The 24403-nt window shown below is 46.2% G+C and overlaps 1 protein-coding gene across 2 annotated transcripts; it reads left to right on the plus strand.

The window, feature by feature from the left end:
* The first annotated feature begins 3246 nt into the window (after positions 1 to 3246).
* Positions 3247 to 23639, plus strand: RAE1 (ribonucleic acid export 1). 2 transcript variants are annotated; one of them, XR_013442101.1, is made up of 13 exons: positions 3247 to 3447; positions 6032 to 6128; positions 6702 to 6806; positions 9052 to 9144; positions 13309 to 13395; positions 14569 to 14655; positions 14782 to 14853; positions 15930 to 16037; positions 19012 to 19118; positions 19200 to 19275; positions 19847 to 20041; positions 23176 to 23344; positions 23466 to 23639. XR_013442101.1 is itself a non-coding variant. In XM_078057327.1 (12 exons), the coding sequence occupies exons 2-12, from the start codon at positions 6039 to 6041 to the stop codon at positions 23260 to 23262; spliced, it is 1107 nt and encodes a 368-aa protein (XP_077913453.1). In that variant the 5' UTR covers positions 3247 to 3447; positions 6032 to 6038; the 3' UTR covers positions 23263 to 23639. The 2 variants fall into 2 exon arrangements, 1 of the variants encoding a protein (XP_077913453.1); XM_078057327.1 differs by having other exon boundaries at positions 23176 to 23639.
* The last annotated feature ends 764 nt before the right edge of the window (positions 23640 to 24403 follow it).

The raw sequence follows: 24403 nt of genomic DNA on the forward strand, positions 1-24403 counted from the left end.
TGGCAGAAACTCTGTCGTTCTCTCAAATCCTCCTGCTATTTTGGGGGGTATTTCTTTTTCTTTCATTTTTTTTTTTTTTTTTTTAGATTTATTTATTTAGAGAGAGAGAGAGCAGAGGTAGGGGCAGAGGGAGAGAGGGAATCCTGAAGCAGGCTCCCTGCTGAGTGTGGAGCTCGACATGGGGCTTGATCCCAGGACCCCCAGGTCACGACCTGAGCAGAAATCAAGAGTCGGACACTTAACTGATTGAGCCACCCAGGCTCTCCTGGGGGGATATTTCTTTAAAATATTTTCAAGTCATTGTTTTAAGGAATGGGGTAGAAGAGTCTGAGACACGGCAAAAGAAGTTGGGTAAAACCATGAGAATTCCTGTGTGAGACAGTACTACTTGAAAAAATCCATTCTGTATCATCAGCTTTGGATGCCTCCAAGTCCTTGTAAAGCTGCACTTCGTGTATGCTTCTTGGCAATCAAGCTCTTTATAAAAACTTAACATATTAGAACTTTTTAATTAGGGCGCCTGGGTGGCTCTGTCAGTTAAGCGTCTGCCTTCGGCTCAGGTCATGATCCCGGGGTCCTGGGATCGAGTCCCACTTTGGGCTCCCTGCCCAGTGGGGAGCCTACTTCTCCCTCTGCCTCTGTCCCTCCCCCAGCTCATGCTCTCTCTCTCTCTCCCCCTCTCAAATAAAGTCTTTTTAAAAAAAGAATTTTTTAATTAAAATTTCAAAATTAAAAATCACTTTAAGTGAAAAGGAATTGATACTAAGCTTACAAGCATATTTAGTTTCTATTCACCTAGAAATGGAATATAAATATTGCCTTGGGTAAGAATTGCAGAAGTGTTCGCCAATGCGAATGATAGCCATAACTGAAATTTAATTTTAATTATTTTTTCTTTTTGATAATTTTTTGCCTACACTTCATGGCTCAATAATTCTACCCATGCATACAGATCATTTTGATCCCCCTTCTTGTTTCTAGAGGGAAGAAGTGAGGTGACTTGCTGCAGTCTGCCGTCTGGGGAGGTGTGGAGTCAGATTGTGGGGCCAGGCGGCTTGCATCCCAGTTCCCCTTCTACTCACTGCCTCTGTGACTGGGACAGGTTACAAGCTGGCCTTGGTTTTGTCAACTGTAAGATGGAAATAACAACAACAATAAAAATGCCCCCATAGAGTCATTGTGAGGATTAAATGAGATAATTCATGTAAAGTGTTTGAGTAACTCTGTTCAGAAGAAGTCAAGGGGTGTTAGTTGTTGTTACATTTGGGTGCACCCATGCTGTTGCTCTTCTTCCCCTGATGGTATATGCAAAAGGAGATCACCAGTTATATGTCCCTAGATGGCAGAAAGATTCTTTTAAAGTATGCTGAATAACCAGTACTATATGAGAATCTGTATCATAATAGAGGTTTCTGGAATATTCCTCAGGCATGGAAAATATAATTCAACAAATACTGATTTAACAGCATATATGTGTAAGACACTGTGCTCAGTGCTGCGAAATGGAGAGCAATGAAAAATCAACAGGAGTCATTAAAATTTGAAAATAAATAAAAATGTTTTGAAAAGAAATTTGAAAGGGGATTGCAGATACATGCAGTTTAGATAATTACATTCATTTCAAGTTTATGATGGAAACTTACTTAAAATAACTTTCATTTATTTGGGAAAAGGAAATGGGAGAGCAAAATGCACTGCGTTTTGGCTTTGCTACCTGTCTTTGATGGAGATGAAAACCTAACAGTAGTAGCTATTGGCAACCATCAGAATTCTAATTCTCAAGAGTTATTTCTAAAAAGGATTACTGTAAAATAGGTGACTATTTAACATGGCAACTGACCACAGATATCCCCTCTACCATCATGCACGGGAGTACGGCATAACGTTTAAAATCTAGGAAGCTAGACAAGGCAAATACTTGCACTGTTTTATGAGACAGAATATGATAAGCACTGAGGGGCTCCGAGAGGTTAAAGAAGAGATGGTATGAGATGATCCATCTAGGAAAGAATGAGGAAAGGTGTCGTTGAGGAGGGAGTACTTGTCAAGAGAGGATTCCAAGATGATGCTGGTGGAGTTAGGTACCCGAAGACCTCTCTGGCTCTGCCGCTTAACCGCTGTGTGATGTCTGACAAGGATGTTCTCTCTCTCCGCCGCGCTTTCCTTTCTATCAAACGGAGATTACAGTACCTACCTTATAGGGCTGCTCTGGAAATTACAGGAGTTGGACCATCTAGTGCTCAAGAGAGCTATTATTACTATCACGATCTAGAGATTCTCAAGCTTGCCTGCATCTTAGAATCACTTGGGGGAGCTTATGAAAAAAGATTAGTTCCCTCTGTCCCACCGCAAACTAACTAAATCAGAAATCTCTGTGAGGCCCAGGCAGCAGGGCTTTACAAAAGTTCCCCCAAATGATTCCAAATACCTCATCTAGGTTCCTGGTGCTCAGCGGCCGCCGTGCCTGGCACGGCAAGCTCAGCTGGGAATCTGCTAGAAATGTGGGTTCTCAGTCCCCCTGGACCTTCTGAATCTGCATTTTATAACAAGGTCCTGCGGGTCTGAAAGCTCCCTGCAGGTATCAAGACTCCTGGTTCGCAGACCACACTGACTAGCAAAGGAGAAGATTCTGCGTCTGTCCCACAACCTCAGCAGATCCCTGCCTCTTTTTTTCCTTCAGGAATTCAGCCACCAGCTGAAATATTTGGAGTTGGCGCGCGCGCGCGTCTTAACAGCCCCTTCGCATTCTTACGGAAACTTACACTTAGCAAAAAGTCTTTCACGTATGTGCCTTCACTTGAAACTAAGAACTCCCCTCGAAGTCGGGCATCATTATGCCAATTTCACGGAGGGAAACCGAGGCCCAAAGAGCCCGGGATGGCTTACGACGCCCCAATCGGCAAACACGAGGTCCAGGGCCGGAACCCAGGCTGGCCGACTTCACCGCCGACCGAGGCATCGTTCCATCGGCTTCTCCGAGAATGGCTTTGGACTTGGGTTGGCGGGAATCAGAAATATGATGGACGTAATTCTCAAGAGAAAATACTAACGACCATCCATCAGCTGAGCTGCGAATCTATCAAAACGGTTGCTTGGCAACATGCAGGCGGCCACACCAACTTTCGACCAATCCGCAAATTGCTGGTACGGGGACTCCGTCTTGGCGTCAATGGCGCTTCTGCGCATGTGCCTTCGCCTCCAGGGAGGGGGGAGCCTTTTTCTTCCTTCCCTGCCTTCCGGGCGACACAGGAAGTGGCTCCGAGGCGCCTGCGCGGTGGGTCCACGGTAATTGGGGCCGTTTCCTTCACCGGCGTGAGGGTATTTGGGCCCTTGGGGTTTCTGTGCTCGGCGACTCGCCTTCGCCACCTCCGCGCCCGAGCGGGTTCGCAGGCTCCCGAGTCCTTCCCGCTGCCCGCCACCGGCTCCCCGTCGCGGCGTGACTCTCAGGTAGGCCCCGTGCCGCCTCCCTCGCTCCCCGCCGCCATGACGCCTCCGATGCCCGGCCCCCCGGCGGAGTGCGCCGGGCAGCGATGTCCCTGGGCGCGAGCCGGCCGGTTAGCGAGCTTCATTACTGGCCCCTGGGAGGGGCTCTGGGGTCTCCCCGGGTCTAACCCCCTCGTCCTTCTCGTGGGGAAACTGAGGCACCGGGAAGGGTCCCAGAGTTGATGGCAGCGTCTGTCGTCTCCGTCCTTCCCTGTTAACAGTTCTGGCTTATCAGACACGTGCTCCCACCTCCTCGGAGAAGCCTTCCCTGACCCTTCTACAGAAGGGCGTCCGTCCCTTTCGGTCTCTCCCGCGTTAACCTTTCTTCGTTGCACTTATCTCTGAAACTTGTCTGTTCCTTTGTTTCCGTCCTCCTCTGCCAAGTATTTACTGTAAACACAGAGACACGTTGCCCCCAGGCAAGTGTCTGTTAACTACCAGCCGCCCTGGCCCGGGCTCCCTGCCGAGCGCCGGCTGTTTCTAAGAGGAGTCCAGACCGCCCTCTGTTCTTGGAGCTGACGTTTTGCTGGGGAAGAGGTTGATGGCACACAGTACTAGGTCGTGACAGGTGCTCCGAGGAGGACAGGGTGGTGTTACCTGAGGTTGGATATGTTAAATCAGGAAGGCAGTGGGGCCTCTGAGGGGGAAAAGATAGGTCTAACAGCTTTACTGAAGTACAGCTTACCTGCTATCACGCATTTAAAGTGGGCCTTTTATGAGTTTGGGAAGTTGAATACAGTTGTGTACGCATCCCCCGCAGGTCAGTTTGAGAACATCTCCGTCACCACCCCCACCCCCCAGCATTCTCAGGAGACAGACCGAGACAGCTGGAGGCTTGGGAGAGGGCGAATCATCCCAGGCCGAAGGAGCAGATAGTAGAAGTGCTGCAGGGCAGGGCTGAGCTCGCCGTGTTCACAGGTGGAAAGGATGCCCCCAGAGCGGGAGAGGCCGAATGCGGCGCGGGCACGGAGGTTGTTTGGAGATGTACACGTGTCCTCCGAGCTCCTTGAGGGCTCCCCATGCCCTGTGTAACGTGTGCTCCACATAGGCTGACTGATACTTGGATGAGCCTTGCTCCTTCCCTAAGTTCATCCCAAATGCCAGAAATGTTCTCTCCCAACTTGATAGCTGAAGAGAGGGAAGGAACAGAAGAAAGAATTTTCAGGCCCCGGGCACGTGACCTCACTTGGTTGTCATGATTCCGTGAACTGGATGTTAGTGAATCTCTTTTTGTGGATGAGAAAATCAAGGCTAAATAACCTGCGTAAAGCCCCGTAGCTCGTGACTGCAGTAGCTTTGTTACTCCTCTGTTCACTCATGCGGTTAACTGGTGTTTAAGTGCCCCCCTGACATTTGAGGCACAGGTAGTTGGCACACACCACGGCCTCTCACGGAGCTGCTTCTGAGATATTAACGTGCTCAGAGCTGTTGCTTTGACCAGGATATCCCACTCATTTTGTTCATGAAGTTGGGAATCCCAAATGCCTTTCCAAAATCCCTAGCAATTTCCCCATTCTCTGTTGTTCAGAACCTAATACTAGACCTTTTGATACTCAGTTAAACCAAGTGGATTACTTTTTAAAACTTGTTCTACAGAGAAATTGCTGAATCTTTGCCAGGACTAATTGTTTTCCTTAGTAACTTCATGCAGACATAGGACCTAAGCCAGAGTGTAGAAATTAGTAAGAGGAAAGTAAATTCTCACTGAGTGGTGACCTGGAAGAGTGGGGCCTTCTGCTGGTTTACTGTTGTATTCCTGGTGCAAAGCTCAGTGTCTCAAATTATGTAAGAAAGGGGTGAATTTATTTTCTAGCTGGTGACTGAAAGTACTTGCTGTAATGTACTGGTTTACTAATGGTGACAAATGAAAGAAGGAAATAAGGAAACTGGATATGGGGTGTATAGGAACTCTGTCTTTACAATTTTCTATAAATCAAAAACTGTTCTAAAATATTTCATATTTAAAAAGCACTTACTTAACACTTTTTTTTTTTTTTTTTTTTAAGATTTTATGGGGCGCCTGGGTGGCTCAGATGGTTAAGTGTCTGCCTTCAGCTCAGGTCATGATCCCAGGGTCCTGGGATTGAGCCCTGCGTAGGGCTCTCTGCTCAGCCTGGAGCCTCCTTCTCCCTCTCTCCCTGCCTCTCCCTCTGCTCATGCTCTCTCTCTGTATCTCTGTGTCTCAAATGAATAAGTAAAATCTTAAAAAATTTTTTTTTAATTTACTTATTTGACAGAGATAGCGAGAGGGAGAGCACAAGTAGGCAGAGCTTTAGGCAGAGGGAGAAGCAGGCTCCCCGCTGAGCAGAGAGCCCGATTCCGGATTCGATCCCAGGACTCTGGGATCATGACCCGAGCTGAAGGCAGACACTTAACTGACTGAGCCACCCAGTCGCCCCGATTATCCGTATTTAGATCTCTTTAAAAGAGAGAAACCTAGCATCAAGTCATTTTTCCCTTCTGTGGCTTAATTAGCTTTATATTAGCTCTCAGGGATATTGATTACTGAAGAAAGGACCTGTCCTTAACGTTTTCCATTATTTTTTAGGGCCAAAATGAGTCTGTTTGGAACCACCTCGGGTTTTGGAACTAGTGGGACCAGCATGTTTGGCAGCACAAGCACAGATAACCACAACCCTATGAAGGTACCACATGAAGTTTCACGGGATGTTTAGGAAATTACAGCCCAGGGTTTCCCACAGTGAGAGAGATCCAGATAGCTTGGGAGCCTCCTTTGGGTCAAAAGCTCTGAAACTTTGTCTAGCCCACTTTCTCAAACTTGGAGCACAGAAATGGTGTCCCCTGCGCTAGTGTCCTGTGCCCCCTGACTTTCTTCACTTAAGTCACTGAGGTGCTTGTTAAAATTGTGGATTCCCAGGGCCCAGCCCACAACTGTTGAATCAGAATTTACATTGGGGTGGGGGCAGGCAATGGCTCTGATCGAGCAGTTTGGGGCCAGAGTGAACTGGTGGGCTCTCACGTGGAAAACATCATCCTGGGCATTTCATTGAGAGTGCTGCCTCAGGTCCCAGCAGTGCTAGCCCTTCCACTAGCTCCTTTATGACTCCTTCTTTGGATCAAAGCAAGAGAGGTCCAGTTCACTTAGTTCTTAGCACAAGGAAGGTCCACCATGAGTGTTCAGTGAGAAAGAAAACAATTTTGAATGAAATTGATGATTCCTATGTTGTAACATTGACTTCCTTCCCCCCCCCCCCCAGGATATTGAAGTAACATCCTCTCCTGATGACAGCATTGGTTGTCTATCTTTTAGCCCACCAACCTTGCCCGGCAACTTTCTTATTGCAGGATCGTGGGCTAATGATGTAAGTGCTCCTTATGTGCATGTTCTAGAAGTCTTATCTCTTTGTATGGGCAAGGTTAGCTTTCCATTCGGCTTCATTCTTTCCCAAGTGAATGAAACAGAGGTGACCTTTTTAAAGAAATCAGTGGGTGTGACCCTTCTGAGTAGGGCAGACATCACTTGTTACACTGATTTTTGTTAAAAAAGCATGATCATATCACTCAAAAATTCCTACTCTAGTTCAGTAACTTGACATGGATTCCCAAATCAAATGTAGTATCATTGAGAATGACTGTTATCCATGGTGGTATACATAAACTTATAGGTATCCTGAAAATGTCTTAAGGCAAATGGTAAACTTTTTTCAATTTCGGATATAGCACACATCCCGCATAGACGTTATACTTAACCTATTGTGTACAAAAAGAAAGACAAGAAATCATAGTGCACAAAAGGAAAGATAAAAACTCTGGTAGAAAAATAAGCAAAGGATGTGAAGAGGCACTTTGCAAAAGGAGTGCAGGTGGCCCATCGGTGTGAACTTGAACCATTCAGCCACACTCAGCAGATAAATTCAAACTTCTGTGATGGAGACCCTGTCAAGTTAACAAAATGAGAAGTTTAAAAGAATAACACTTGATCCCAGCAAAAAAAAAAAAAAGCTGAGACCTTACATGTACCGCTGGTGGGTATATAAATTGGTACAGCTCTTCTGAAGCTAATTGGCAATATTTATCAGAAATCCTTAAGTTTATACCCCTGCATCTCAGTGGTTCCCCTCTGGGGCTTGAGGAAGATCTCCAATAATGTACTTTACGTGCATAACTGAATTAATCCCTTAACAGCTAACGCAGTGATCCTACTGTCCTCCATCTTCTGACACAGGTTATGAAAGTTAGAGATGTAGAATAACTGGCCCATGTCCCACATCTAAGGAAGCAGCAGCCGGGATGCTGCCCCAGCAGTGTGACCCCGGATCTGTACTCCTAGCCACTACCTGATACTGCCTCATTGTATTGTATTTTATTTTTATTTTATTTAAAAGATTTTATTTATTTGTCAGAAAGAGCGCACAAGCAGGGGGAGCGGCAGGCATGGGGAGAAGCAGGGTCCCTGCTCTGCTGAGCAAGGAGCCCGATGCAGGACTTGATCCCAAGACCCTGGGATCATGACTTGAGCTGAAGGTAGATGCTTTACGAACTGAGCCACCCGGGTGTCCCAATCTCATTTTAAAAAGTCTTCATGCTAGTGGAAGTTTTGAAAATTGTAATAACAAATAATGTATTTTATGGTATGTTTGTGTGCTGGAAAACCATTTTAAAAGTTTTGGAAAAGATTTTTATGCAACAGTGGGGGTAGCGGGGGGTTGAGGAGAGAATAGGAGGAGGAGGAAGGTAGTCATGGTTGAGCAGGTTTGGTTTCTACATGTTTCTGGAAAGACTTCACATGATTCACTGCTGAAAAATGTTAGAAGAATATTTAATGGCAGTTAATAATGCAAGGGAGAAAAGCTTCAGTTAAAAGAGTGAAGGTACTCTATAATCTAGTTTTTTGAAGAAAATATGTGTGCATAGAAACACTGAAAGCACAACGAACTATTAACTATAGTCTGGTGGGAGTAAGGGGATTTTTTATTTTCTTGTCATATTTACAAAATCTCTCAAGTAAAATGCATTACATTTATAATCAGGGGAAAAAATGATGTAAAAAACCAGAATATTCAGAGAAGAAAGGTAAGTTTCCCCTGTGGTCTTGGTTGTCTGGATGGTGATGGATAACATTGTACTTCAGAAGACAGATGTATCTCACAGATGCGATGAGAAATTTATCCGCAGTTTTAGGTGTAAGCAAAAGAATTTGTATATTTTGATGGCTTGGAAAATAGGAATAGGGAAATAGCTCCTTGAGTAGACTTTTCAATTGCTTTATTTTTTTTTTAAGATTTGTTTGTTTATTTTAGGGAGGGAGCACGAGCAGGAGGGGCAGAGGGAGAGATCTCAAGCAGACTCTGAGATGAGCCCGGAGCCCAACGCAGGGCTCGATCCCACGACCCTGAGATCATGACCTGAGCCGAAACCATGAGTCGGACGCCTGACCGACTGCGCCACCCAGGCGGCCCTCAATTGCTTTATTCTTAAAGTTAGATAATTAGGTTTATATGAGAAGTTTGTGTATATTTAAGTTGCACCCCATCAGTTATTGGGTGTTAAATGCATGTAAAATGTCATAAGTTGCTGTATTTGCATTAATTTGTCATATTACTGTAGGTTCGCTGCTGGGAAGTTCAAGATAGTGGACAGACTATTCCAAAAGCCCAGCAGATGCACACGGGGCCTGTGTTAGATGTCTGCTGGAGTGATGTAAGTTTCATTCCATTTTTCATGTTTTCTACAACATAAAATCATGTGTTACCTAGAGTATTTATATATTTCTACTTTTATATAACCTGAGCCACAAATAGCATGTATGTATACACATTATTGGAATTCTAAGTTTCTGAGTGTCAGTACAATAATTTATTGATATTCCTAATGTAGTCAGTTAATGTTAGCTTCAGTTTATTTGAGTTTTTCTTGCATAAAAAGCTCATTTTATTGACATGTTACCTTAAGCAAACAATTGAATTATTTCTGGAAGCTCTTCCTACGTTTATGCCATGAATTTTTGTCATTTTAAAATTAGAAATTTAGTATCCCAGAAGGTAAATCCTAGAGAATAAAAGAATCCTTTTCTATTAATAGGTATTTGAAGTTTTTGGGGTTTTTGGAATTCTTTTTCCTCCCAGATCCTGAGCATCAGTAATACAAGCAAATATGTTCAAGTTTATTTGGCTGTGAGTTTTTGATAGGGGAGGATGTATCGAAGGGATCCTTCCCAAAGGTGCACCAGAAGGGAAGGTAACTGGTGAGCCACAGCAAGAGCTGCAGCTGTAAAGGGGCCTGTCCCCTTCATAAAGGAGGAGCCAGTGCCAGTGGACAGCTCAGCCTTTCTCTTCCTTCTGCCACTGCTGCCCAGCAGCTGAGCCCAGCAGAGGCAAGAAAACGGGGGCCCGAGTGACGGGGGCAGACAGATGCACCTCCATGTTGAGGAAGCCAAGCCTCCAGGCCCCTGTCAGGCCTTATATGTAATTTTTAGTCAGATTCATTAGTTATGAATTGCAGACAATAAAATTGAACCTTTTTAGTGTATAATTTTGTCAGTTTAGAGAAATGCGTAGAGTTGTGGTCAGGGTACAGAACAGTACAGCCCCAGATTCCCTCCTGCCCTTCAGTCACGTGCTCCTCAGTTTCTCGCTGCTGGAAACCACCGATGTGTTTTCTGTCCCAGAATGTCACGTGACTAGTCCTGTACCGTGTCATCTTGGAGTCTGGCTGCTTTCACTCAGCAGAATGCACCTGAGACCCATGCAGGTCGTTATGTCAGTCAGTAGGTGTCCTTCTCGCTGAGCGGTATCCCATTGTGTGAATGTGTCACCGTTTGTTCACTAGGAGGACATTTGGATTGTTTCCCATTGTGGTCATTACAAATAATGCCGCTGTAAACAATTGTGTACTGGATTTTCTGTGAACAAAAGTTTTCATTTCTCTGGGGTTAATATCTAGTAGTGGGATTGCTGTGTTGTATGTTACATATATGTTTAATTTTGTGAGAAATTGCCAAACTACTTTTATTTTATGTTGTCATTTTCAAATTACACCATTCATTTATGTGATCTTATTTGATTTTATAACTAAGAAATGATTCTATTTATAAATATTTTGAAATGGTTTAGGAGACAGAATTGCTCCCGTTTTCATCATTAGCTATGATAGGCTTCTCTGAGCATTTTTGTCATCTGAAAAATGTTTTCTTGACATACCTGATTTGGATTATTATGAGACAATAATAGACTTGTGAAAACAATTTGAAAAGTGATTGCAGATACAACTTATTTTTAGTTTACATGTGGAAAAGCAGCAACTTGAGTAAGTTGAAAATCTTTTTTTTTACGATTGGGTAACAGATCAGAATGTAAAGTTTCTTACAAAGTAGAATAAGAAGTAGAATTAACTGATAAAGGAATTCTGTTGCCCACATGTTACTGAGTGGCTGTTGGCATTTACAAAAAACAAAGATAGCTATTTCCTTTCTCCAAGTTGTGTGTCATCTAATGGAAGAATCAAACACGGTAATGAAGAGTTCTAACATAGTGAGCCGAGCTCTGAGAGGGTCAGGGTGTCCTGGTGCTGGCTTGTAGGGAACACAGAAAGCAGCTATAAATTTTTGGAGGGGTGCCGTGAAGGCCTCACTGAGGAGACAAGTTGAACTGAATCTTCAAAGAGAAATGAACCCTGTGCCTGTAGCTTTTTGAGCATTGTATCATCCAGCTCTAGTTCAAATTTGGGCTCTAACTCTTCAGCATTTTGATTTTGGCAGGTTTCTTAATCTGTCTGTGTTTGTTTCCTCATTTGTAACATGAAGGTAATAATAATTACAACAGATGATATTTAATTAAGCAAATAATTATCAGGCTCCTCTAGTATGCTAAAGCCCTGGGGATATAGTGGAAAGGGAAGTAGGCAAGATGGGCAAATACCATATTCAGGACAGACAGAATTGCAGATGGTAGAACTTTGTGGCAGCTAGACTGCATCTACATAAAGTGGCTAACACGGGGTTAGTTGACAGACTTGTCTGAGGGAACGTAGTGAATGGCTAGGTCGAGGCCCAGACCCAGACCTTCCTGGCTCCAGAACCCCTGTGCTTGACAGCCTCCCTCGGAGGCTTACAGGAAGGGGAACGGGCTAGTGTGGGAGGTGGGAAGAGCGTTTGGGAGAGGAAGGTACACATATAACACCACCACAGAAGCACAAAAGCGCCAGAGTTACCTTGGAAGCATAAAACCCAAACTTGGTGAAGATGATTCTTCAGCGCTGTAAGAACACATGGTTCGCTGTGTGGCCATAGCAGGGTGGGGAGCAGCTGGCTGGAGAGCACTTGCAAATACTGTTTCTCTGCCATGGCTTTTGCTAGATTAGCCTCCGTATAGGTATGCCCAGTGGGATCTGGCCTGCTGCTCCGTGGTGCTGATTACAGCCGTAGGATGGGCATTTTATAATGAGGTTGAGAGGCCAGTGTGTCGCGCTCAATCTCAGGGTAGCCCACGACATACATGGGTATCTTTCTAAGGATTTATGGAGTTACCCTTATAACTTCACTGATAGAGAAGCAGGTTTTATCTTTTCTTTCAGTTGGAGAACTGGTGACTTTATATGGGAAGAAATTGTTGCTAAGGAAGGATGGCAGTAAATCTTTGAGCTTTGGAACCAGAAATGAGATAATCTAGGTCACTGGTCAGCAGACTATGGCCCATGGGCCAGAAATGGCCCACTGCCTATTTTTGTAAATAAAGTTTTATTGGCGCACAGCCACATTCATTTACATAACGTGTATGGCTGCTTTCAAGCTATTATGACTTTAAGTTAAGGAGTTATTCACTAAATAAATGGCTCTTTAAGAAGAAATTTGCTAACCACTGTTCTAGACTTTCCATTTAGTTTTTCTCTTTCTAAAAATTATCCTGTGTTTTTTCATATATGACTTCATTTATGAGTTCTATATTTGAATATTTTTAAAACCACTACACAATGATTGCTAATTTGTTAAGCTGTTCTGTAGTTTTCATAGGACCAATGATTATTGAAAATTAGTGTAGTTTTATGGTGTGCACTTTAGAATGCTATCAGATACGTAGCTGAACAAACGTATAATGATAATAAATGCATGTGTGTGTATATAAAGAGAGAACGATGCACTAAATGTGCCAAAATGTTTACCATTGGTGATTCTAGGTGAAGGGTTTGTGGGTGTTCATTGTTTTTATTCTTGCAACTTTTGTGAAGGCTTGAAATTGATCAAAAAAGACTTGAAATTGGGGCACCTAGGTGGCTCAGTTGGTTAAGTGTCTGCCTTTGGCTTGGGTCATGGTCCTGGGATCCTGGGATCGAGCCTCGAGTTGGTCTCTCTTCTCTGCGGAGAGTCTGCTTCTCCCTCATCCTCTCCCTCTGCCTGCTGCTCTTCCTGCTTGTGTGCTCGCTCGTGCTCTGTCAAATAAAATAAATAAAAATCTTAAAAAAAAAAAAAAAAGGCTTGAAATTAACCAGAAGAAGAATATGTGTAAGTGGCCCCTACTACATATGGATGCAGGATTTGTAAAAACTACTCATGGAAGGTAGTCAGTGGCCCATGAGAAAGGAGAGGGTCAGGGGCGGGAGACTTCATTTTCCCTGTATAACTTCACATGTTGTTTGAATTTTTTTATCCTGTTTATTTGGTATCTCTTAGGAAAATAAATCAGTAATGAAGAAACAGAGCGAAAAATGTGTTTCGTATGTGACAGTGAGTTTATAATACACTGGCTCCCCAATAATTAGAAAAATAAAAATTGCAAAACAAAACCTGCCTCAATATGATCAACCTAACATACAGATGGAAATTGTATATATATTTTTTTAGAGTGACAGATTTTCTTGATTTTCTTTTAGGATGGGAGCAAAGTATTTACAGCATCATGTGATAAAACTGCCAAAATGTGGGACCTCAACAGTAACCAGGCAATACAGATTGCACAGGTAATAAACGCTGCGCCCAGAAAGGCTGGTGCCGGGGTGGTGATGACTTTTAAATTCTAATTCTCTAGTATAGAAGAAATGCAGTTGACTCTACCAGATCAGTTAGACTTATGCATTCCAGAAACCTCTTTAGCATCAGAGTAACACCAGGGTAATAACCACTCTTAGTCCTATTGGTGTTTCACAGATGGTCTGTCATGGGTCTTCTGTATGTGTGTAGGTAAGGATGGTGTCCTAAGGAGTTAGTGATATTAAAGCCTGTAAAAGACAGGTGTCACAGGTGGGCCTCAGCATTCATGTGTTCGACGTTCTGACAGCTATGTGTGGCTTGCCTTTTACCAACTGCGTTTGGACACTGGTTCATTTGACGAGTATTTACTGAAGGCCTGCTCTGTGCCCGGCACTGCTGGTAGGAGTAGAGACACAGCAGTGAGTAAGAGGAACGTTTGCACGCGCTCCTGGAGCTTTTACTAGGAACAGCAGGCGGGAAGGGCACAAGTAATGAAGCTCAAAGACGCGAGAACCAAAGGGTCTGACCTGGTTGGGAAGGGGGGCCTCTTGACCCAAAACCGTTTTCAGAAAGGCATTACCTACTCTGAGCTCGCAGTATGTGTGACTGTGCCAGAAGCATCTCTTTGATCTCTTCATTCACGTCACCTTAGTCAATAAATGAAACTGTAGAGTTCCCAACTAGTTATTTCTGAATATCTCCCTAGGGAGGGGCTTACTTTGACTCTCATTATGGGTAAAATAAAATTAATGTTTGTCAGGATGGAAAGTAGATCTATGTTCTTAGGTTAAATTGAATGTCACGGTCATTGGGAAGGGCTTGGATATCCTTTGGTGTTTGGTATGACCTCAGTGTTTATTTATTTATTTATTTATTTTTTAAGATTTTATTTATTTGACAGAGAGAGAGGGAATTCCACAAGCAAGGGGAGTAGGAGAGGGAGAAGCAGGCCTCCCGCGGAGTGGGGAGTCCGACGCGGGGCTTGATCCCAGGACCGTGGGATCATGACCCGAGCCGGAGGCAGACACTTAACGACTGAGCCACCCAGGCGCCCCTGACCTCAGTATTTAAATTTGTGCCTTCTCTTTGAGTTTCCAGAACTGAAGCTGCTTACACATAGTTAACATTTATCTTGATCTGTTTTGATTTTGTCTTCTTGCAAGCACGATGCTCCTGTGAAAACCATACATTGGATCAAAGCACCAAACTACAGCTGTGTGATGACCGGGAGTTGGGATAAGACTTTGAAGGTATGATACACCAGTGAGGGGACTGCACGGCCTGACCAGGAGTGACATTAATTCTTACACTGTTTGGACGATAGCTCTGAATGGTCGCTTACTGGCTTTTTTTTTTTTTTTTTTTTTTGCTTTTAGTTTTGGGATACACGATCATCAAATCCCATGATGGTTTTGCAGCTCCCTGAAAGATGTTACTGTGCCGATGTGGTGAGGGATTTCTAACTTAATATATATCCTTTTTTTTTTAATTTTTTTTTTTTTTTATTTGTGAGAGAGAGAATGAGAGAGAGCACGAGAGGGAGGAGGGTCAGAGGGAGAAGCAGACTCCCTGCTGAGCAGGGAGCCCGATGTGGGACTCGATCCCGGGACTCCAGGATCATGACCTGAGCCGAAGGCAGTCGCTTAACCAACTGAGCCACCCAGGCGCCCAATATATATCCTTTTAAGAGGAGTACAAATTTCTTACCTTACGACAGTTTGCAGTTAGAGGGTAATCTAAAAATCCCTCTAACTTGAATAATAAAACACAGAGGATATAGTTCAAATGGCCGCATGCCATCAGTATATAACATCTGTTGTGGCTGTAGGAAAGTGGGCAGTAATGTGTGGTGTGGTGTTGGATCTTTGGGGACTGAGTGGAAGAGAAACAAGAACTTTCTCTGTCCATTTGGTTATAAGTCTTCCAGTTTTGTGCTAACGGCCAGTAATTCCACTTTTAGGAATTTATCATGAGAAAAAAAGACACAGATGGTCTTTGTTCTGTATAATGTAATGAAAGCTTGGATGTGGCCTGATAAGCCAACAAGACCAGTGAGGTTAAATGAACTCGTTTGAGGGAATATTGGACAGCAACAGCTAGTATTCTTGGAATACACGCCTTGAGTGAAGGACATAAATTATGTAGGAACATACATACATATATACATAAGCATGCATGATGCCCGGAGAAGCCCTAGAGGAAAACATAGCATGATATTAACAGCAGTTAGCATTTGAAAGGGTGGTGTAGGTGATTTTCACTTCTTCTCTATTCCTCAGTATTTAAAAAAAAAAATCCTATAGTTTATAGTTGTAAAAAATGAGTCTTTTAAAAATGGATGTTCTTTCAAATAATTATTTCCCTAGATTTTCATGAAGAATGTTGTGATATCATTGGATTTTTTAAACTTAAAAAAAATTCAGACTTATTTTTCTGAGTCTAAAAACATGGATCTAATATTTTGGTATTTAAAAAAACACATTCCTTCATTTTAATCATGTCTCTGCTTCCCTCCGTTCCCTAGATCTACCCTATGGCCGTGGTGGCAACTGCAGAGAGAGGACTGATTGTCTACCAGTTAGAGAATCAACCTTCTGAATTCAGGAGGATAGAATCTCCACTGAAGCATCAGGTGAGTCACATGTAAGATCAGGAAGTGTGTACTTTGTGTCACGTGTGGAGTATAGTTGTACTTTCAGACACCTAGAAGTATTTTTAAAGGGGTGAGTTTAAGGATACAAGCACACGTATTTTGTGGGTAGATAGTGTCCATCCCTGGAGGAGCCCAACTTCTCTGTTGTCTCCAGAGGTGCCCCTGGATGGCCGGACACTGCTGTATACAGTTGTGTGCCTCCGTGGGTGGGCTCCGTCGGGTCCTAGCGCCCAGCCTCCGCTCTGCCTTCGTTGGGCCCACACAACACTAGGCTTTTCCGTGCAGTCTCCCACCCGCCACAGACTCTCTAGGCTCTCCCTCCTCAAGCGTTTGTCTCAGCAGATCAGCTTGGCTCCTGCTCAGAGAACATAGTGGTGGGGAGCTTCTTACCTTCTTCCTGGGGAATCTAGAAGTCTGCCTGCGCCTGCATCTTTCCCTGCCTTTCTCCTGCCAGTTAGGTGAAGTCTGTGCTCTGAATGCTGGTTTTGTGGTGGGGCTCCATGGTGACCCCCCTCCTCCAGGGATATCTGGACACTTGCCCCCCGCCCCCCCATTGGCACCCCTAGCACGGATACGTGCTCCAGTCTCATTCATCCTAGAAAGCAAACTCTCTTGCCCCACATCCTCCGGTACCACCTGGACCCCTTTTCCTTTGCAGTTAAGCATCTCACATGAGTTTTCTTAGTTTCCTTACCTCCCACTCATTTCTCACGCGACTCCTTTGAGGCTTCTGCCCCCGTTACTCCACCGAAACTGTTTTTGGCTTGGCCACCGATGGCTTCCTCATCCATAATTCTGGGGACGCTGACCAGCCCTCATTTAGCTCACAGAGCAGCGTTCATGTTCTGACATGTTCTTAAACACCCTGCCCCTGGCCTCTCTAATGCCCACCTCTTACCCACTGCCTCTCCGGTGGCTACTTCGTCTTCCTTGATGGTTGTTGCTGCATGTTGGAGCTCCCCAGGCCTCTGCCCTTGCCTGCCCCCTTCTCTACTGAAGCAGAACCTCATCTCCTGTCCTTGCTGTCAGTTAAGTATACCTTGTGGTCTGGGGACTCAGATCCCTAACAGACGTCGGGACACCCACAGTCTGACAGCTCCTTTGCGTGTCCCCCAGCATTTCAGCCCAGCAGTATCTCACACCAAACCTGGGACCACTTTCTGCAGATCTTTAGATGTTACCTCTTTTCAGGCTTCTCACTGGCTGTTTTCCCCAAAACTGTGTGTGTATGTATATACCTTAAAGATCTACACGCGTACATGTTTTACGTATTCTGTTTCATGTTGTCCACTAGAATGTAAATTCAGGCGGAGCAGAGATTTCTCTTTGTTGCCACCTCGTCCTCAGCTCCTAGAACCAGGTCTAATGCATAGAAGGTTTCTGCAGATGTTTGCTGAGTGAACAAACAACCTTAACCTGCTCCTGCCTACCACCCTCAGCCGCCTCCTCCCCATGTGCTCTGCATCTCATGAGATGGGACCTCCACCTGCTCTTGCCTAAGCTGGAAATCTGGAAGTCACCCTTGATCTGCTCCCCCTCCTTTTCTCCTGTCTCACTGATCTCCAGGTTCCCTTCTGCCCTGCAGGTGTTTTGGAATCTGTTCATTTTGCTCCTTCCCTCCTGCCACATCTAATCCGAGTCTCCTTTTGTGACTGTAAGAGCTTAGATCTTGTCCCTCCTTTGATCCACTCTCCATGCATGGGTCAGGGGGCTCTTACAATGGCACATCTGACTTTGCCACACCTCTCCTTAAAAACTCAGCACTGACTCCTCATTTCCCTTTGAATAAATCCCAAATTCCTTGACAAAACCTAGTCTAACTGGCTTCATTTCCTGCTACCTGTGCCATGCACCCTGGTCTTTGATTTGCTGAGGCAGGCCCTCAGTCTTTGCATAGGGCCACTGTGTGGTTGTGTTCTTATAAATGGTGCCCCCCAGAGGTGAGCATGGGAGGCACAGTCATGGTTCCTGCTGACTTACAGGCTTTTGCCTCTTTTCATTAATTTTTTTTCCACTCTCAAAAGTAATGAGCTGCTTGTTCAAAAAAGGCAAATGATAAGGAAATAGAACTAGCATGTATTTTTCCTTTTACTTAGGAAATTTGTGTGCTCTAGCAACTGTCATAATAACAGAAACTGCTCTTTACCTTCATTCTCTGTGGCTTCATCCAGAGGCTCTGATCCTGCCCCCATGCCTCCTGAACTCCTCACGGAAGATAGAACCTCAGTTTGGGTAGGGTGGGTGGTCCTCTGGAGTAGGCCAGGTTGTCACGACGGGAAAGAGGGAGTCAGGACCCAGGCCCTGGCTTCTCCTCTGCCCAAGCGGCTGGGTCATGGGCTCTTCTGTGGGATCTTCTGTAGAGTCCAGGAGACCCTCCTTTGGGTCCCCAGAACCGGTGTTAGATCAAGTGCAGCGTGTTGCTTCTGCATCGTGTGGTCGCAGTTTAGAAAGCGCTGGTCACAAAAAAAAAAAAAAAAAGTGCTGGTCACGTCCACTCTCCCACATGACCTTTGTTTCCCCTGTGATCGCTGGGCAGATGCTATTTCCCTTCTCCATTTGGGGAAGCAGAGGTGCAGAAACATTGGGTGAGTTGCTGCAGCGTGCCCACTTGGTTAGTGGTGGGCTGTGAAACGGGGGCCAGCACTGGAATAGGAACGGGTGGGGTTCAAGGGGGTGTGTGCACTGCTGGAAGGACAGCAGGCCCTTCCGGCGGTAAAGGAAGAGCAGCGCCAGACACAAGCATGTGGTCCGCAGTTTGTTCGTAAAGTCACGTGGCTGAATAGAGGTAGAAAATAACGCTTGGTGGAGGACTAAAAATAATTGACCGTGTTTGTATAATATGTTTCTGGTTTTTGTGAAACCCAAAAATGAGGTGAACGTTATTTACCTTCACTTAGTTATGAAATCTTATATTTTACTTTGGGATAACATACTATTTTCTTTCAAACCATAGCATCGATGTGTGGCTATTTTTAAAGACAAACAGAACAAGCCGACTGGTTTCGCCCTGGGAAGCATTGAGGGGAGGGTTGCTATTCACTACATCAACCCCCCAAATCCGTAAGTGGGCTCCATTTGCTTGCGAATTTTCACTTGAGACTTTTTCAGAAAGGAAAACTCAGTTGAGCCTTTGCTTTTCAGCGCCAAAGATAACTTTACCTTCAAATGTCACCGCTCGAACGGAACCAATACTTCAGCCCCTCAGGACATCTACGCGGTACGTTTTTAGAAACCTTAACCTTGAAAAGGCATCTAGAAACTAAACTTGGAGGTGGGTGGCTGAGTCATTACGGGACTCACTCTTTCGTTGTGCATGTTCATGGGCATAGATCGATGGATTACACTGTAGGTCCTGGTTGTCTGTTTTTGTGCCACATTGACCATCTTTGCTCTCCGCTGCTGCTGATTGCAAGCGGACGGCTCTTGGGGCCTTCCCCCTCCTTCTGAGTGCTGCCCGACCGCTCACACGCTTAGTTGAAACTGAGAAATTGCTGATTGCTGAAAAAGAAAAAGGCACTTCCCTGAGGTCCACTCCTTGGCGTCCCTGGCTACGTACTCGTGAACTTCTGCTGACTTGTGTTCATAACAAGAGATGCAATTCGGTTCTGGGCTGGCAGTTGATCACAGAAGCATGGCTAGTTTCTCCTGAGGTCCGCGGGCAGCCAGCACTCATGAAGCGGCAGTCCGAACTTTTTGTTTCCCAAGTGAAGCCAGAGGCACATACCGGTACAAACCTGATTCCTCCTCCCTTTTCCACCGCTTCTCATCATGCGTGTTAATCCTTGCAGGTAAATGGGATCGCATTCCATCCTGTCCATGGCACTCTTGCCACTGTGGGATCTGATGGTAGATTCAGCTTTTGGGACAAAGATGCCAGAACGAAACTAAAAACTTCAGAACAGTTAGATCAGCCGATATCGGCTTGCTGCTTCAATCACAATGGAAACATATTTGCCTATGCTTCCAGCTACGACTGGTCAAAGGTGAGCATTCCCAGGCCTGCTGTGGAAACTCTAAGGCAGTGGTGCCAGGCTCTGGAGTCGGAAGGCCTGGGCATGAGTTGTGACTCTTCTCTGGTCTTGCTGGTGACCTTGGCAGGTCACCATCCCGTCACTGCAAAGGGAAATAGCACAAGTCCCCTCAAAAGGTGTGGGGATTTGGCCAAAGTCATAGCTGTAGAGCCTTTCCCTGGGAACCTGCCCCTGGGAAGGGTCTGGTCATTGTGAGGTCAGAAGTAGAGTGAGCTGGAGGCCGTCACTCCAGGAGGCTCTAAGTCCTTCAGTGAGGCCCAGGGTGGTTGCCAGAGTATGAGGGGGCACGGTGAGGGCTGCTGGAGGGACAGCAGGGCCAGAGCATGGGGCTTTCACTGGAGGCATTGCTGCTTTGTTTATTATCTGGGGAAGGGAGTTAGGGGCTGATAGGGTCGAGGCTGCATTTTTGAGGCATCCCAGCATGGTGGTAAGGGGAGCAGACCGCGGGATTGGGGCTCCAGGCTGCTGGCTAACAGCTGATGTTTCTCGGCCAGCCCACGTGTTTGCTTCTCAGCTGCTGGTTGTCCTGGATTGTTTGTTCATTTTTCTCATGCCACCCCCCAGCCCCCTCTCCACAGCAGCCTTTCAGACTTTTCCCTGCTCTGCCCTTGCTGCCCAGGTTCCTGACTGGTGAGGTCGCTGGCCTCACCCAGAAAGGCTTTGCCCTCCTCAGTGTCTTTCCCTTTCATCTGCACGCGTGCCTGTCTGCCCTGGCCCATTTCCTTCCGCCTGCCTCCCACCCCAGACATGCCCCAGACTCCCTCACACCCCTCTGTTCTCTCTCCTTCTGCGAGCACCTTCTCTCCCTGCCCACCGGCTCCTGGTCCTCCATCTGTAAGCACACACTGAAGCCTTCGGCCATGCCAAAGCTAGCTGGGACACCTTGTTTTCCTCGACTGATGAACGCATCAGTGGGGTTAACACCACTAGCTTCTGTTCCTTTGGCTGCCTCCTGAGTGCCGCCCTTCCCTGTCAGCTCTAGCCTGACTGGTTCTCCTTGGGGTTCTCCCAACGCAAACCAGTGACCGACCCTTCAGTCTCTGACTTGGTTCCTGAGCTCGCACTCCGCTTCTCTTCCAGTATCCTCGTCCCAACAGCGTGAATGCACAGCGTGCCCAGAGTGCCTTCACTTAGGAGAGAAAGTCTTGTAACTCCCGCCCGTGCGTCCTTTATCCTCCAGGCTCACTGCCTCTCCTGGGTCCCTCCTTTGAGTCAGTCACTGTCTGTTCACTGGGGGTCTCAGTGTCACCTTTGATTCTCTCTCTCTCAAAAGAGCTGGGCAGTCCCCAGTCTCTGGTGGCTTTACCTGCGGTCCCCCTGCCCACCCGGCCTCCACACCCGAGCCCTGTCTCGCTGGGTGTGTGCTGATGCGGGCCGGGCAGCTGCGCTGTGTTTCTTGAAGCTGCTTTGCTCAGGTATCCTGGGGGTGCAGTAGTCCTGCACGGTGGTCACTTTCAATATCTGTATGTACCCGTGAAACCATCACCACAGTCCAGATAACCTTGTTTTAAGATAACACTTTTATCTCCCCCAGAAGTTTCCGTATGTATTGCTGTCATCCCCGCCCCCCCCCCCCCCCCCCCCCCCCGCCACGAACCTCAATCTGCTTTCTGTCATAGACGAGCTTGCGTTTTCTAGAATTTTATGTCTTTTTGGCCTGGCTTCTTTCACCCGTTATAAGAATCATGGCGTTTGCCCCCGGCGTTGAGTGGATCTCTCGCCCGTTCCATTCTGCGGCCGGGCGGTCCGTGCTACTGGTGCGCCACGTGTGTGTCCGCCCGCCTGTGGCAGCCACACGCAGTTTTTTGCAAAGGTGTCTTTTCCGGTTCTGCGGAGCCGGGGCTGGAGCAGGCTGTGGCCCAGGGCCTTGGTTTCTCCATGGGCCCTTCAAAGGGGCTCCCTGGTCCACGAGCTCCGCCCGCGGCTGCCTCAGGCTGCACCTCTGGCCCCCCTCCCCCAGGTCACGCTCAGGGAACCGCGTGTTGCAGGCATTGAAAAATGGGAATCGAATTGAAAGAAGTGAGAAAGCTCATTGCTGTGAATGCTGCTCAAGATGAATTCATCTGAACAATTAATGTCAACTTACACTAGGAGTTACTTAAATTACACTCTTTTAAATTTAAAAAGAGTTCCTTTGGGAAGTTCACACTGTTCTTAGTTTAAGGACAGTTCTCTTCGGGATGAAATCGTGATCACATAGGACTAATGTTCCGAGCTTGCTGCCCGAATGCAGCTGTCCAGAAAAGCTGCACTTCGTGTATTATGATGGGAACTTCTGGTCACCATTGAGCTAAACTTCTAGAACCATCTGGGCGTGTCTGTCAAGGGATGAGAATAAAACACGTCACTACGGTAGAGGAGGCAGAGTGCAGCCGGAGGCCCTCCCCGTCTCCCTGTTCAGGTCTTCGGGTCACCCGAGGTGCTCACTTCGGCCTTGCCCACCACCCCCTCCGCTGTCCTGGCACTATGAACCACTTACAGCTTCTGGCTGCTGTGCCTTTTTCTGGGGGATAATGTTCAACGGCCTCAGTCTACCCTTCACTGTCCTTCATAGTCCAGCCTGGTCCTGATTGCCAGGCTTCCCTTCCGCCTGCCCATGGGCAGACTCACTGACCACCACACGTACTTGCACTTCTCTCTGGGTCTGTGTGGGCCGGCTCATCCTGGCCCTTGCCCCCAGCCCCAGGAAGTCATAGAGCAGATGTCTCCTCTTCTGTGAAACCTCAGGTCTGAGCCAGTCCTCCACCGCCCTCCCTGGAGGCCTTGCTCCTTGTGGGTGGTCACCTTGGCATTGAGGTGGTAGTGGGTTAAAGAGGCTTAGCACTGAAAAATATGTAGAAGATCATTCCTCTAAGTGGGACACCGAAGACGAATTTCCACCAAGTCCTTAACCTTTCCTTTGAAACCAAAATTTAAATTTGTTTAACATTTGACTTTTCTTTCCCCCCATAAACCTGTTTTGTTCCCCCAGGTACATTGTTTCATGTATGTAGCACAGGACTAGGCATATACAAAGTGCCCACAAAATGCTAATTTTTGCTTTTTAATGATAAGATTGTTGTGTGTGTGTTTTTCCGCCCCTTTAGGGACATGAATTTTATAATCCCCAAAAGAAAAATTACATTTTCCTGCGTAATGCAGCCGAAGAGCTAAAACCCAGGAATAAGAAGTAGTGGCCGGAGACTTCTGGGTTGTCCAGAGCTGTTTCCTCTCTACTCTGCCTCGTCTTTGTACGGATTTGGGTCCCAGTGTTTGGTAGGTTGTCAGCCCTGGATGTGGATTTCAAGCCCCGGAGAAAACAGTGTCCTTGATCAGCAGTCAGGAGCCCTGCCGGCCACGGTGACTGTCCTTCTCTCCATTCCACTGCCTGTTACAGATTTCTTCTGTGACTCCACGGGGATTGAAATAGATTCTAGAAGTTAGATTCCTGTGGGCGACTGCCAGGTATTTTGCAGTGCTTCATTCAGCCATGTATGTATTCGAGAACATTGGGAAACATTCTATGAACGCTGTACTGTATTTTGTAATAAAATATTTTGAAGATTCCCTACTAAGCTCCCTATGTGTGTCTCTCTCCCCTTGCCTGCCCCCTAAGCTCTGAAGCGGCCATCCTGTCGCGCAGCATCCAGGGTTTTGATTTGTGATTGGAGCCGCCCTTGGGGATATGCAGCTGTCTTGCCCCTTAGAAGAAAGGGGATCCTGAGCTGTGACTGCCGTGTGGAGTGTCTAGCGGCAGCTTCAAGTGCAGGCCGGCAGAGGCTGGATGTGTGTTTCTCTTGTTCCTTCGTTCCGTCTTTAACCTCCCCAGCGGTGTTTGGCTCCGCCGGGCAGAGGTCCCGGTGGCCGGAACGGGGCCTGTTCCGTGCGCTGAGGGGCAGGCCTTTGTGCGCAAGCCCAAGTGGGTGATGTTTGTGTGGCCTTCAGGTTAGGACCCGAGCCCCCCGCGCCACGGGTGCTCTTCAGTCGTGCCCCAGTGCTGGTAGGTCCTTTTTTTTTTATTTCTCATCATTTAAAATTCTTGATTGGTAAGTATCCGAAATGAAATTCAGCTTAACATTTGACTTTTGAGTCTGTTGTTGTGTTTTTACTCTGTGATCCCAAATGCTGCTTATGCTTTACTGTTTAGGACTGGTATGTAAACTAACTTGCTGAGTTTGGAAATCTGGCTTTGACAGTATTGTAAGTTGTGTTTGCCTACTCATGAAAAGCAATGAAAATAAAATTTTCTACTGGAAGAGATTGCCTGCACTCAATGGTTTAAAAAGTTCTTTGGTAGTCAGATCACAAGTAAGATCAGACCTGTTAACTCTTCAG

This window comes from Halichoerus grypus, chromosome 10 (assembly GCF_964656455.1).
Source record: "Halichoerus grypus chromosome 10, mHalGry1.hap1.1, whole genome shotgun sequence".
Classification (NCBI taxonomy): domain Eukaryota; kingdom Metazoa; phylum Chordata; class Mammalia; order Carnivora; family Phocidae; genus Halichoerus; species Halichoerus grypus.